Genomic DNA, 13,061 nt, shown 5'->3' with positions numbered 1-13,061 from the left:
AAAAAATCATCACGGCTGAAAAAATCATCATATTAAAACTCTTTTCAAAGTTAAGGTCAATGACCTTTTTACGCTATTTTCAATTTTGTAATAGTTTAAGCATAGTTCGCTTGCATTTGGTTAAAAAAGTGAAATTTAAAAAAATAAAAATCGCACCCCAAACACAAAAACCTAAGCGCTAAAATTAAAATTCTAATGTCTAATAATCAACAGCCTTTGAAAAAGGAGAGTGTTTAGATAAATTTGAGTCAATTTTGGGTTCAAATCGTACTTGCGCTACATTTTTGAAAGGTGAGCTATTGCAAGCAAGCCCTACCTCAATGGGCGCTAGTTATATCCGCTCTTGACATCTTGAACAATTAACCTCCGGGTTAGGCTTCCAGGCTGTTTGACAAAAAAATAAGAGAAAACCAAGTTAATGACTAACTTTTTCCGCAAGGGATTCTTAAAAAAATCCGATTTCAAACCTTTAATTCATTAATATTTTTCATGCACTTGGCAATTTTGTAACAGGCGAGACCAACCAGCAGTCAAAGATTAAGCATAAACAACTTTAAAATTTTTTTCCTGAAAAAAACTCAAGAGCCTAAGTAAAAATCACTTCTTGCATTAACATTTAATAAAATCCGTTGTTCTATATAATTGTGTAATTTCAAAGCAACGACCCGAAAATTTAACAATTCGATCATCTCATTGCCGCTTGACGAACCTCGTCGACGACCATGTCAGTTCCCTTTCACCCGTTGGTGTCAAAAACAGACTTCTAAACTAATACTGGATCCATTAGCGTTCCAAGTACAACAAAAATTATTCCTGCACCTGGATAGTTCTCTGCCTCTGCAACAATAGCAGACAATTAACTTTTTAACTGTCGTCATATTTCATACTTACAGGGAGGAATCCCTCCATCTTTTGATGTAACTTGGAACGCATTATTTTTTATTTTTATGAGCAAAGCAAGGTCGTTTGTGAACATGATTTTCATCGCGCCAATCAGAAATAACAGCAGCGTGTTCAAGTGTAAATGGATGTATAAGACGGCCGACCTCAAAGAATATTCTAAAGAACCTAATTTCCCTAGTACTGGAGAACATTCTTAGCATTAAAAGTACCAGCCTCTTTAGTTTATAGGATATAGGCTGTACAGATACTTTCCACTGATCTTGATGAAAAAATATTTGAAATCAAAATGGGTATCACCTTTTTATTGGAAGTGGGTTTCAAGGTTTATAAAAAATTGCAGTATCAAACCAACTAGCATTTTTATACAATTATACTTCGGGAAGCAAGAGCCATCGCTTCTTTTAGCAAATCTATACACATTTTTACAATATTCAATATTACAGTAGATCAATATTTAACAATTTTACACTTTTCAGCGAAAAATACTTTGTTGCGGCAAGTGTTTTGTATAATTACAGAATAAAATATCAACAAGCTGACATAACAATCTTCACTTTTTATCATGGTCTTAAGACAAATCGACTAGAAATGAAATTTTCCAAAAGAGCCAAAAAGCCCTAAAAACAACCATATTCGGCCTGTTGTTATTTCATCATTATAGTCTTAGATTCCCCCTCCCCATAAATTCTTTCACCAGAACAAAATAGCCCCAACAGATCCGGGATAGTCAGGTGACCCGATGAACACTGAGAAGTCGTCAACAAATAAACTATCAATCGATATCGGATTTCTGTGCAGAACGATTGCTTCTTTCTCACTATCTATGCCCGCATCTGTAATCAATGGCTGCAACACTCTTTGCGGATCTGATCTGAATAACAACTGTTTTCTGTCTGTCGATTCACTAGAATTGGTTGCAATTACACTCTGCATAGTCTTGGCAACAGACAAGTTCCAAATGATTATTCTTCTTTGATCACCTGTGCTGATTAATTGGCGTCCTCGTTGGATGACGAGCTTCCTCACTATTCCTGAAATATAATAAAGAATTCCCTCAATAAATGTAGCTGGGAAAGAAACCAAACAAAAAGAAAAACAACCAAAGAGCGCAGAAAAATAACCAAAAACAAATTGAGCTCTTAAGGAGGTTAACATCAGCGTTTATCCGCTCGTTTGTGGATACTTCTCCTCAATGACAAATGTTTCAAAAATCTAAGGACATACTTTGAAAAAAAAGATATCATAATTTGGTATTATGTTTAAATCTTAAAACTTACACAAGTATTATAATTGGAAACTGTTTTTCTAACCTACGTGACCTGTGAGCACTCTCAACAAGTGACCAGTCTCCGAATGCCACACTCTTATGTCTCCATCTGACCCTCCACTGACCAGATGCACCTAATAGGATAGAATAGTCTACAAACAGTTGAGAAAGTGTCAATGAACAAAAGGTAACCGAAAAAAAACTCTTTAAACATTTTTCAAACTTTAATTTTCGGAGAAAAAAGAAATCAAAGGAAATCACGTCAGAACTTCGTACCTGTGTCACAGCTCATTTCATTGCTGCACTAGATAAAATTGTGGCATTTAGGGGTTTGGTAGATTTTAACGGAAGGAATGCGCCAAAATTATACTGTTTGATATTTTGATTTGTCCATTTGGTCCAACATATTATACAGTTTATGCATATCTTTGCAATAAAATGCATGGAACTTTGCATCTTTTTCAATCAGAGATGTCCATTTCAAAATATGAAATGGTACAAAAAATTATGATCATTGTTGGCATCAATTTAAACTTTTATTTAACAATTCAAATTTTTCAGATACAAAACGTAAAACTATAAGCCTCATCAATTTAGTGAGACTAAAACTCTGAAATTTTTAGCCGGTTTGTATCGAAACTGACGGTACTTCTGAAAATTTCCAAACGACGTTCGAAGCGCAACTGAAAGGGCTCTGATGTGATTTATCACTCGATATCCGGTGATTATTTGCGGTACCTGATTTTGCGCGGAAAACAAAAGAGAAAAGGTAACTAAAGCACACCCGAGGACAGAGTTCCTCTTCTCTTTCAATGGTCGGAATTAGAATCAATTCTACCCTCCGATAACTTATGTTCCGGAAAAATTATGTTCCATTATCCCATTTCGCACACGCTCTACTCAGCGCTTTGTCATCAAGAATAATTATCTTCTTGCCACTACACTGCCACTAGACTCAACCATATTGCCTCAAAAGGCAGGCTAAGCGATGAAAACTTTGAAAGCTAAATTGGGTTCACCATTCAAATTTATAAGAAAAGTTTTGCGAGAAAAAAAGCCAGTTCCCGATTCCAAGAAACTTGCTCTCACACATTAACATAGCAGTAAAAGGGTCAAAAACGAAAAAAAAAAGGAAGCAAGGATGTCAAAAATAAAAAGTCAGCCATACGGAATCAAACCCACGACCTCGAAAATGAGAGTCGCAGGCCCTAGCATCAGCGCCATGATCAGAAGACAACCTGCAAAATCTAGCTACCACTAGTCCAGATACAAAGATTTAATGCTATGCAGTAAAAGAAAAAATAAAAAAATAGGTACAATGCTATTGCTGCAAAAGTGCAAGCAACCAAATGAGCTTTTTTATTTGCGACTTAGGTTGAAAAAATCCACTCCTAATATAATACTACGTTCGCTAGCGTGATTGTGTAATTAAGTTTAGTTGAATCGCAAACTGTTTTTGTCAATTTTTCAAATAAGAGAAGCGAAAAATTATACTTTAATTAACAATTTACCTCATCTGCAGTGTGAGGGTGCGTGAAGTATGCTAGACAGTACACTTCAGGAGGGTGGTCCATCACTCTCTCACACCACAGACTCACTGACATGTTCTCACACAGCTGCTCACTGGTGGTAGCGGCACTCGACTGATGCGAGGAGGTGGATGAGGTGGTACCTAAAATGTTTCCTGTAATTCATTACATTGTGAATTGAAAATACTTTCTTCAACGAGCCAAAAAAGAAAGGATAGTTTACCATACCAGTCTCTCAATTTATTGGGTTAATAAGACTTTATCAAAAATGTATTTAAAGAGTGGTTTAGGTCCACAGAAACTGTTGAATTTTATGACCACGAAAAAAAATTGTAGCCTTTGTCACAGAGTGTCAGAGCTTCGCACCACCTGCGATACGTAAAAAAAGAACGGTAGCAAGGCGAAAAAAAATAGTAAAAGAGCTACTAAGTCGAAATTTTTTAGTGAAAAAAATATATCGATTTTTAAAATTTGTCTCGAAGGTGGTTGATTTCGAAAAAAGATACTGAGAAACACAAGTTTTTTTGTTGTTATAAAAGCAACAACAAAAAATTGGAGGAAACAACCATTTAAAAAGCAATCATGCTCAAAAATTTTTTTCCGGCATTCCATCAGAACAGACATACCAACTGATTGAACTGATTTTCTTAACTAGTTGTTAGCCCGAAAAAAGTATACATTCCGATTTGATAACGCTTGCTAATCACAACCGTAATGAAACGCAGTTTTTCATTAATACCTGAAGATCTCTTGCGCTGATACTTTTCTTGTTAGTTGAAATGACTTAGATATATATTTTTTTCAGATCAAACATGAACCTGATTTCTTGTCTTAATCTAGGAATCAACCTTCTTCAGGCCATAATCTCTTCTCGCGAATTCTTATATAGCTAGGTTCTTTAGTCAATAATTTTGGCTTGCTTTCATTGCAAAAACAAAACCTTAATTGTTACTTTTTTGAACTACCAGCCTAGCGTACCTGATTCGGCGTCTTTATCGACCAGGTTCAATTTCCACACGACCAACTTGCCATCCGCTCCGCCAGTGTAAAATGTATTCCTGGAGGGATCGAACGTGCCACAATAACACACATCACAAACATTGCTAATTTTCAGAAGACAAGTTGCAGTCATGAGGTGGTAGATGACTACAGGACACTCGTATGACGAGACAAATAACATCTTGTCACTTTCAAGGAACAAATTAACATTCGGCAATTTAACGAAAAACTTAAGGTTCTGAAACTGTGTTAAGCTTCGTAAAGAGTAATGTACGCAAGGAAACTGAAAAAACCGACTTGTTTTTTTCAAAAATCTTCAAATTTTGAATTTCGAAGAAATTAGATGGCCTTAAAGCTCTTTGAATTTGTAGATCAATTTATGATCGACACTTTTTAGTTAAAACTGACCCAACTTCAGAAAACTGGATCAATAGGTATAACTTTAACTTCGCTGGTAAATCTGATAATTAACTTCCAATTTCGAAATTAGAAGTCGATCACGTTTTCGTGACCTTTAAACTTTTGCTGTTCAATAGTGGACTTTGCCTTCCTTTTAACAAAGGAAATGAAATGAGCTTAAAAAGAAATCAAAAGTCCAATTGCGAAAAATCACTGCCAATTTAGCCATGCTCTGGACTAACTTAAGCGCACTGAAAATTGTCTTCATAATGATGAAAACATATCGCGAAATATTATGCTTGGCGGACTGTCCCGCGCAACAAAATCGTTCCAAATTGAATTGAGGCTAGCTAACCGGTGCTACTAATTTATTAAGACTCAATTATTTTCCACACTTTATCTTCGATATTGTCCAAAATTTATTGTTTTTCAATATTTCCTTTTCTTACAAACTATGCAATATGGACTAAGGGGCAGTCGGAACATTCAGTGCTTTGCTCTGATATACGAGCAGTCTTGTTTTTTTATTTCAAAAAGTTTTTGATAAAATTTTTGATACTATCTGAGAGAGATTGTTACCCTAAGCTCAAATTTAAAAAGATATTTCATCTGTTTATATTTTTCGTAAAGTTACGGGCGTTTGAAAATTGCTAGTTTGCCAATTTGGGATAATTAAAGTGCGATATATTGCGTACTTTTAACACTAGTAAGGAGCGAATTAATGCGTTCCAAATTTAATTGAGGCAAGCAATTTAATCATATTATCACAATACGAGAAGCTAAACACACCCTTGTTTTACATATCATGTGGGGAAATAAACTTTAGATGAAATGAAAAAAAAAAACTTTCTTCCTTATTGTCAATTATTAAAACAAACAATTTTTCAATTAGCCTTAAGTGCAGTCGGAACGTTCAGGGCTTTGCCCTGATATACGAGAAGTCTTCTTTAATTGAAAGCCCAATTTTTTGGTAAACGTGTAAAATTTAATTTTTTAATTAACATTTCATCTGGCTGAGTAATTGATATACAAAAACTATTTTTAGTGGCATGTACAAGTGATTGAAAAAGAAACGACTATATTATGCATATTAGTTCTCAAATTTAATACATAACACTCCTAATATATTTCTCAAAATTACCACCTACTGTAACATATCACCCTTTAACACTTAGCAAATCATAAAGACCTATATAAGTTAAAATCGTTTCGTTCTGTGACAATTACAAAAATGGATGCTAAATAAAAATGGATGCTAAATCGAAAGCTTTTTTGTAATTTGATCCCTGCCTGTCCAGTTCCGATTTCAAATCGAAAGCTCCGCATGAAAACAAGAAAACGCGTTCTGTATCGTCAGTTGCCAGTGTGAAACGTTGCACGAGGTCCACAGCTACAACTGAGTCCAAATTTGGCCAGCTTTCTTTTTGATCCGTTTCGCTTTGAGACAAATTAAATACGATCCTTATTACACTAACACTGCTGTGGTGGCTAACACAAATCGCAAGTAAAGAAACGAACTGTAAGTTTTCTCGATCGTTACAAAATGATTCAGAGAATTCTGTCGGAAATGGTTCTAGATCGCTCAAAATCAGGGATTTTGTGTCTGTATCTGCGATTGGACAAGTCCAAAATTTGGACACTGGTGGTTCCGTTGGGTTGGAGGGCAGCTTCGGAGGTACGTTCACCAAATGCAGAAAACCTGTCAATCAAAACATTTATCAAAACATTGATCCCAAAAATTTATATAGCATCAGCCTTATCACGTAACTCATTTGATTGAGAAAACATTTCAGAAGTTTTATAAAACTTTGCTTTGAACTTGAAAAAAAAAACGTTCAGCTCAAACTTTTCGCGTTTAGTTTTTCACAATAATCATGTCTTCATTTAACAAAGAACAAATAGGTCCTCGTAATTTTAATTTAAAAACAAAAAACTCGCCATTTGTATCAACGAGACATATCATGGACTGTCCGATTAACTGCATACAGAGCAGACAATCCATACTGATCAGTTTATAGTGGACGAAGAAATCTCGGCTGTACATGAATACATATCCGTCCTTCCCACAGGAGAGCACACTGTTCTGGGTGGCCACTACTCCTGTCACGTGTTTAGTGTGACACCTGGAACTGATTGGGTGGTAGCGGCCAGTCATCCAGTTTCTATCACAGTCAGAGATGTCAATTTTTAACATAATTAGAAGTCTTAATTTCCTACACAGTCAGAGCTGTCTATTTTACAAATTTTTCTAGTCTTTTCAAAAGGTCTTACAAAAAATGACTTAACCGTTCCAAATGTTTAAAAGCTTTTCGTATTTCAAAACTCAAATGCTAACTCAGAATTTTAACCAAAATCAGATATTTGAGAGCCATTCTTGTTTTAAATCTGAAATGAAGTGAACTTGACAACTACTTCGGCCTAATTCGCACTAGGAATATACTATCATGTTTCTCGTTTAGTGAACGGTAAGACAACTATGCGACTTGTTGATTTTACAACAAATTTTGGGCCTTGGAAAATTCTGATCCAATTATGAAGTAACACAAAACTTTAAGCAAACCTTCAAGTTCGAGAAATTTAAAACAAAGAGATTGATGGGCTTTCGAAAATCTTTAAAGACATTCATCGAGTTAGTTGAAATCTACAAAACAAAATACAAGACTCCCTATCTTCTCTTAATTAAGCAAAAAATACTAATTTAAAGGGCATCACTGATTGAGGCCGTAGGTCTTGATGTAGCCCCGTAGCCAATCAGGGTTCTCAATTGTGCCCAGCAGATCTCTGGTCTCTTTTGGAAAGTTCAGTGCTTGACTTGGACAGGTAGGCGATGTCTGGAAAGCACCAGCAGAGCAGTGATTGCAGTGGATTTGTGGCTTCACGAAAATCTAAAATAAAAGCCCAGAATCAAATCGAAAATTTCGAATAGCGCAGTTTGCTGAAAATATTTTCTTGATATCCTTTAGGACCATATTTAAAAAATAATAAAGACAGCGCCAAAAAAAGGAGCTTGATTGGTAATATCGAACTTAACTTAACCAATTTAAAATTGAATTGCTAAAAGAACTTAAATTTATAAGGTCTATTTGTCAGCCTCGCCTTTTTTACTTCGCTTTTATTGATTGCACGAATTATAGTTACTAATGGATGCTGTGAGTGACGCCGGAGTTGCACCAGATTGAGGGTGAAGACTAGCAGCAGTTGCTGCTGAGAGTGGACGATTTTTTGGAGTCTTAGGCAACAAAGGTTAACCAAAGTCAGTTGCACAAGACAGACAGGTTTAATAAGCTTATGGCTTCAGGTGTGAACCTCAATGAGCGGCTGAGAGAACAGGAAAGGCATTCGAGAAAGAAATGTGTAGTCGCATTTAACCCCCCTTTGATGCAAAAAATGTAAAAATTTGGCAAAAAACTTTATTTAGTTTCGTAAAAAAAATTTGATTGTAGATGTCATTGATAGTGAGATAGAATTTCATCAAGTGTTGCCAATTCGTACAAAGTTGCCTGATGGTATGATGCCAATAAAGATGATTTGTATTGTTAAAGAAAAAAATTGAAAAATTAAGATAAATACAATTATAAACTTAAAAAACATCTATATGAATGAGTGCGTACCACATTTAGAGGCTTCCCTTTACAAAAATTGCAGTCTCGCTAGTTTCTACGAAAAAACTGCAATACATCTGTTCTTTACTCCGACAACAAAGATGCTGGCAATAGAACGCGGATTCAGGTGAAATCCCCTAAAGATTTACTAACACATGACAAAACCCGGTATTTAAATCCAGAATCGGTACTCTGAAGGGAAATTTTCTTCTAGTGCTAACCCTTCCAAGAGAAACTTTGCTTCTGCGACGAGTGATGCAAGTTTTTTGCTAATTTTTCTCTCAAATAGAAAATAAAAAAAAACAAATAACAAATTCCCTGAATCAAATGACTAGTTCTTGCTTATTTGTGAGTGACTATCTGTTGAGATTACTAAGTTGCTGCTTTTCAATGAAAAAAAAATGTTTTATGGCTAATAGTTAGTTTTGAAACACAGATCGGTCATGCGCCCAAAAATTGAATTAAAAAAACGTTCGTTAGACTGCTATTATTGGAAAAACGTTTGCTGATAAGTTAATACAACCAATGTTTTACATGAAAAACCCGTTATTTTACTTTTCAACCGCCTCATTTATTCGATGCTGCGTAAAATTGATTGAATCGGATGAATGAAGTAAAGTAATGTGTCATTACTTACCTTCATCAGTGATGTCAGACAGTGTTTCATTTTTGAACGTATGATTGATCTTTCTTTTCAAACAGTTTTCTATTACCTTTGAATGAAAGTATTAACGTTTTAATATTCTTTTCACACAACTTTCTTCTAGAAAAGCAAAACATCAATCAATTATGATCGATAAGATTTTTGAAATTTAATTGTCCGCCAAAAAATTTCGCTTATTAGTGAAGAAACTATTATAATGAAAAACCACATCATGCCAAAAACAAATAACTTAAAACATAGCCAATAGACAGTTGGAAACGAGTCAATGAATGCAAGGAAACAGAAAAGAAAATATGATTTTTTTGGAAAAATAGTCTTCCGAGCTTAAGATCAATAAGTGAGAATACTAGATCAATAACTATTTTTTAAACCGCTAGAAAATCAAATCAGAAGACTTTACTCCACTTTCGAAACTAGAAGCCGATCATGTTTTTGTGGCCTTCACACTTTCATAGTTGGAAAACGCAACTTACCGAACTTTCAGCAGATGAAACTGAATTGAACTCAAATAGTGTATTTATATCTAGAAGCATTTAAAAATCCATTTTTGTATGGCTGCACTTCAATAAGTTATTAGAGCATTTTACTACTTTTCCTAAAAAAATCATCACGGCTTATACAAAAACCTCTTGTCTGATCGAAGCGATTTTCCGCGAAGTTAGACTTGTTTGAAATTATCTAGCTACATTTCCATGATCTTCCAAATTTAAAATTGGATGTGGGGATAGCAAAAACATTTCCACTGACATCTCAAATTCATGTCTAATGTGAAAATTTCATTTCTTCATCTCAAATTAATTATTAAAACCTAAAGTTAGTCGTTTATTGACTGCTCCTGTATTTGAATTTTGTTTATCTGAAATCAATCTACAATAGGATACAGTTTGTCTCCACGAGCTCTGAACACACAAACAATACGCTCATAGAAATTTAAAATTTTAGCTATAAGCGACGAAAAACCGTAAATCAAAAAACTAAGAGCAGCATTGAGAAAAAATCTAAACAAATAAACCCACTGAAAATCGATCTGCTTTTTCTACAAAATACACGCAATGTTTGATCAAAAAGATTTCCGGCTCGTTGACATCCATCTTTTTACCACTTTGATATATTTCGGCTTTTTTGGCATCACTTCAGAGGACAATCAAACTTCTGTCTTTGTTTTTTTTTTTAAATGTGTGCTTCTGAAATATTCATAATTTCGCTCTTTAACTTTAATAATAGTACAACTCGTTTTTTGTCGACCAAATATATTTCCTCACCCTGTACTTGAACAATTTCAATCCCTGCTGTCCCCGCAACAAATTTCTCCACAGTTCCCATCTGTTCAAGATCAGTTGGCGGAATCTGTTATTCGCAGCTGATAATTGGAGTAACTCGAACGCAGATAAATAGGACAGAACTTGCATCAACACGGTTTCTGGTAAAGTCTCAAAATTGCACACTTGTATGCATCGAGTTTGAAGATCTATAAAACAATTTTCCCACAACTTCAACTTATGGTTTCTGGAGTGATAAAAACATTCCAGAGGAAATAGTAAAATAAATGAAAAAAATCTATGCAGAGGCTTAATAATAAACTGAACAGGAGAATGACCTTTGAAGATTTTTTTAGAGAATGCTGTCGTAAAATAGTACCAAAGAGGAGACCGTCTGAACAATTTTGGCAACTTCAATCAAGGGGGAGGGATGGTTCCCCTCCCTCGTTGCGGTACCGCCCCACCCGTTGTTCCACTGAATCTCCTACCTGTCTCCGATACTTCAACAATGTCGACATCTGCGAGTGAAATTACATGGTTATTTTCTCTTTGAGTTGGCGGCGGAGGCCGAGGCGATGGCGCCACATTGCAACATGAGTCATCAGTAGTTGTGGTATTGCATCCTTGTATTTTAACTGCATTTGAGCGTAGTTTCACAACAGTAGTTTCCATTATTTACAGCCTGAAAGGGAGAGCTAAAACCTAAATTAATGCCATTTAACTAAGACGAGAAATGGTGACCTATTATCCTACTACCACTCAAAGCTTATAAAAGTGCGACATAATTAATTGAAAAGTATTTAAAACAAAAAATTTGAAAAAGAGAAAACCGTTTAAATAGACTGATTTTTTAAAGATTTTTCATAGAAAAACATAGCCAACAGAATGTTGGAAAAGTGCAAGAGAACAGGGAAACCGAAAAAACGATTGAAAATTTTTGAATATTTGACTTTCGGTATTCGAAGAACAAAGTATCAGGTTAAAGCTCTTTGGATTTCAAGAACCACACATGATTGACCCTTGTTTTTGATGAAATTAACCAAATTGAAGACAAATGGATCAATGGTAAGTTTATTATTCCGCTTGCAAAACTAAAATCTCACATCCACTTTCGAAGCTAAAAACAGTTCACAATTTTTCACGCCATTTCTGTTTTTGTAGTTGAGTAGCGCTTTTTTCATTCTAAAAGCAGAAATTACACAGAGGCGAAAAAGAGCTTCGCATCATTTGCGATAATCACAAATATAAAAAATAAGTCGAACAAATATAAAAAATAATCACAAATAAAAAAATGATATATAATGAAAACCAGGTCTAGCAAAAATTTCATGTATGTCAATAAAATTTCAATCTGAGCAAACAAGCCAAGCATTTGGATTTAAAACACTACCAAAGGAACAAATTCCCGATTAAAAGACTTCGACAAGAATAATTTTTCATCATTGTTTAAGGACAATTATACTGTTACAACCTACCTGTGACAATTATACTGTGATAACGGTTCATGAAAAAAAGTATAACAGATTATAAGAACAACAAGGATAGCCGGTTAATGTGCAAGTAGCAAAAAATGTTCCGACCATAGTCTTAAAAATACAATAAAATTGACTTTTCAAACAAATTTCGTTTTTCTGGGTGGTGTGATAAAAGGATCTGCACGAAAAAATGGAGCTAAGGAATAGCCGAGAGTTAGAGTTAAATAAGTAATTTGGACAAAAAATTTGTATAAAAATTACAAGAAAAACTGCAAAAAATCAAAAAAAGTTTTTAGCAGTTTTTTTTCAACTTTTGACTCCAAAAAGGCGTTAAAACAATCAAATAAAATAACTTTTCTCGAGTAAAATTTAATTTTTACGCTTAAAGTAGGCTCTTCTAAGCTTTAAAGCTTTTTAAAAAAAGTATTGTAAACATGCTCACTCGCGTTACTTGCTCGAAATTAGACGAAAAATCAGGCTTTAAAATGATATTACTTAACTCACTCCGATGAGTTTTTGATGTAGCTGATTTTGTGTGGACAATTAAAAAAAACTAAAACACAACGCAAACTCATAACGCAAATATCCACAGTGGCGAAGCCGCGCTTCGCGATTACTACCAAGAACTCGACAAAAAAGCAGCTTGATAAATCGAAATAAGTCACAAATGAAGCAGCTACATATGTTTATAAATTTGGAAGATAACAAACTTCAGCCATCCACACTTTGCATATAATGAGATGGAAAACAGAAAGCCACATTATGTACAAAGTATAAACGTCAAAAAATTGCGCGATCAATTGAGCTAGAAAATTTGTGACATCGAGTTTTTATTAATGTAATGTTGTTTAGAACAGCTTTTTTCGTTTCATTTGATGCTTTAAAAACGCATCAACTGTGTTAACTTATTACTTATCAAATGTCAAAGCACGTACTATCAAAAAGCAGTATCGGTGCCACGAAA

At 34.6% G+C, this 13,061-nt stretch overlaps 1 protein-coding gene across 2 annotated transcripts; it reads right to left on the bottom strand.

Annotated features, from left to right (window-relative positions):
* Window positions 1-1,446: 1,446 nt before the first annotated feature.
* On the bottom strand, window positions 1,447-11,301 carry LOC134851123 (uncharacterized). 2 transcript variants are annotated; one of them, XM_063867061.1, is made up of 9 exons: window positions 11,111-11,301; window positions 10,626-10,831; window positions 7,810-7,982; window positions 7,036-7,259; window positions 6,388-6,796; window positions 4,678-4,886; window positions 3,682-3,842; window positions 2,214-2,304; window positions 1,447-1,934 (listed from the first exon to the last, which is right to left on the bottom strand). In XM_063867061.1, exons 1-9 carry the CDS (start codon window positions 11,292-11,294, stop codon window positions 1,594-1,596), a joined length of 1,998 nt encoding a protein of 665 aa, XP_063723131.1. In that variant the 5' UTR covers window positions 11,295-11,301; the 3' UTR covers window positions 1,447-1,593. The 2 variants fall into 2 exon arrangements, with proteins under 2 accessions (XP_063723131.1, XP_063723133.1); XM_063867063.1 differs by lacking the exon at window positions 2,214-2,304 and having other exon boundaries at window positions 1,896-1,934.
* Between the last annotated feature and the right edge of the window lie 1,760 nt (window positions 11,302-13,061).

The sequence above is a fragment of the Symsagittifera roscoffensis genome, chromosome 7 (assembly GCF_963678635.1).
Source record: "Symsagittifera roscoffensis chromosome 7, txSymRosc1.1, whole genome shotgun sequence".
Lineage (NCBI taxonomy): Eukaryota > Metazoa > Xenacoelomorpha > Acoela > Convolutidae > Symsagittifera > Symsagittifera roscoffensis.
This window is presented reverse-complemented; position numbering and strand designations above follow the sequence as displayed.

Excerpts from the sequence above, each read along its gene's own strand:
- LOC134851123 (XM_063867061.1), bottom strand. The coding sequence starts at position 11,294 with ATGGAAACTACTGTTGTGAAACTACGCTCAAATGCAGTTAAAATACAA. Across the intron at positions 10,832-11,110 it reads TGTTGAAGTATCGGAGACAG|ATCTTCAAACTCGATGCATA; the intron begins GTAGGAGATTCA and ends ATTGTTTTATAG. Across the intron at positions 7,260-7,809 it reads AAGACCTACGGCCTCAATCA|AAACTGGATGACTGGCCGCT; the intron begins GTGATGCCCTTT and ends TGACTGTGATAG.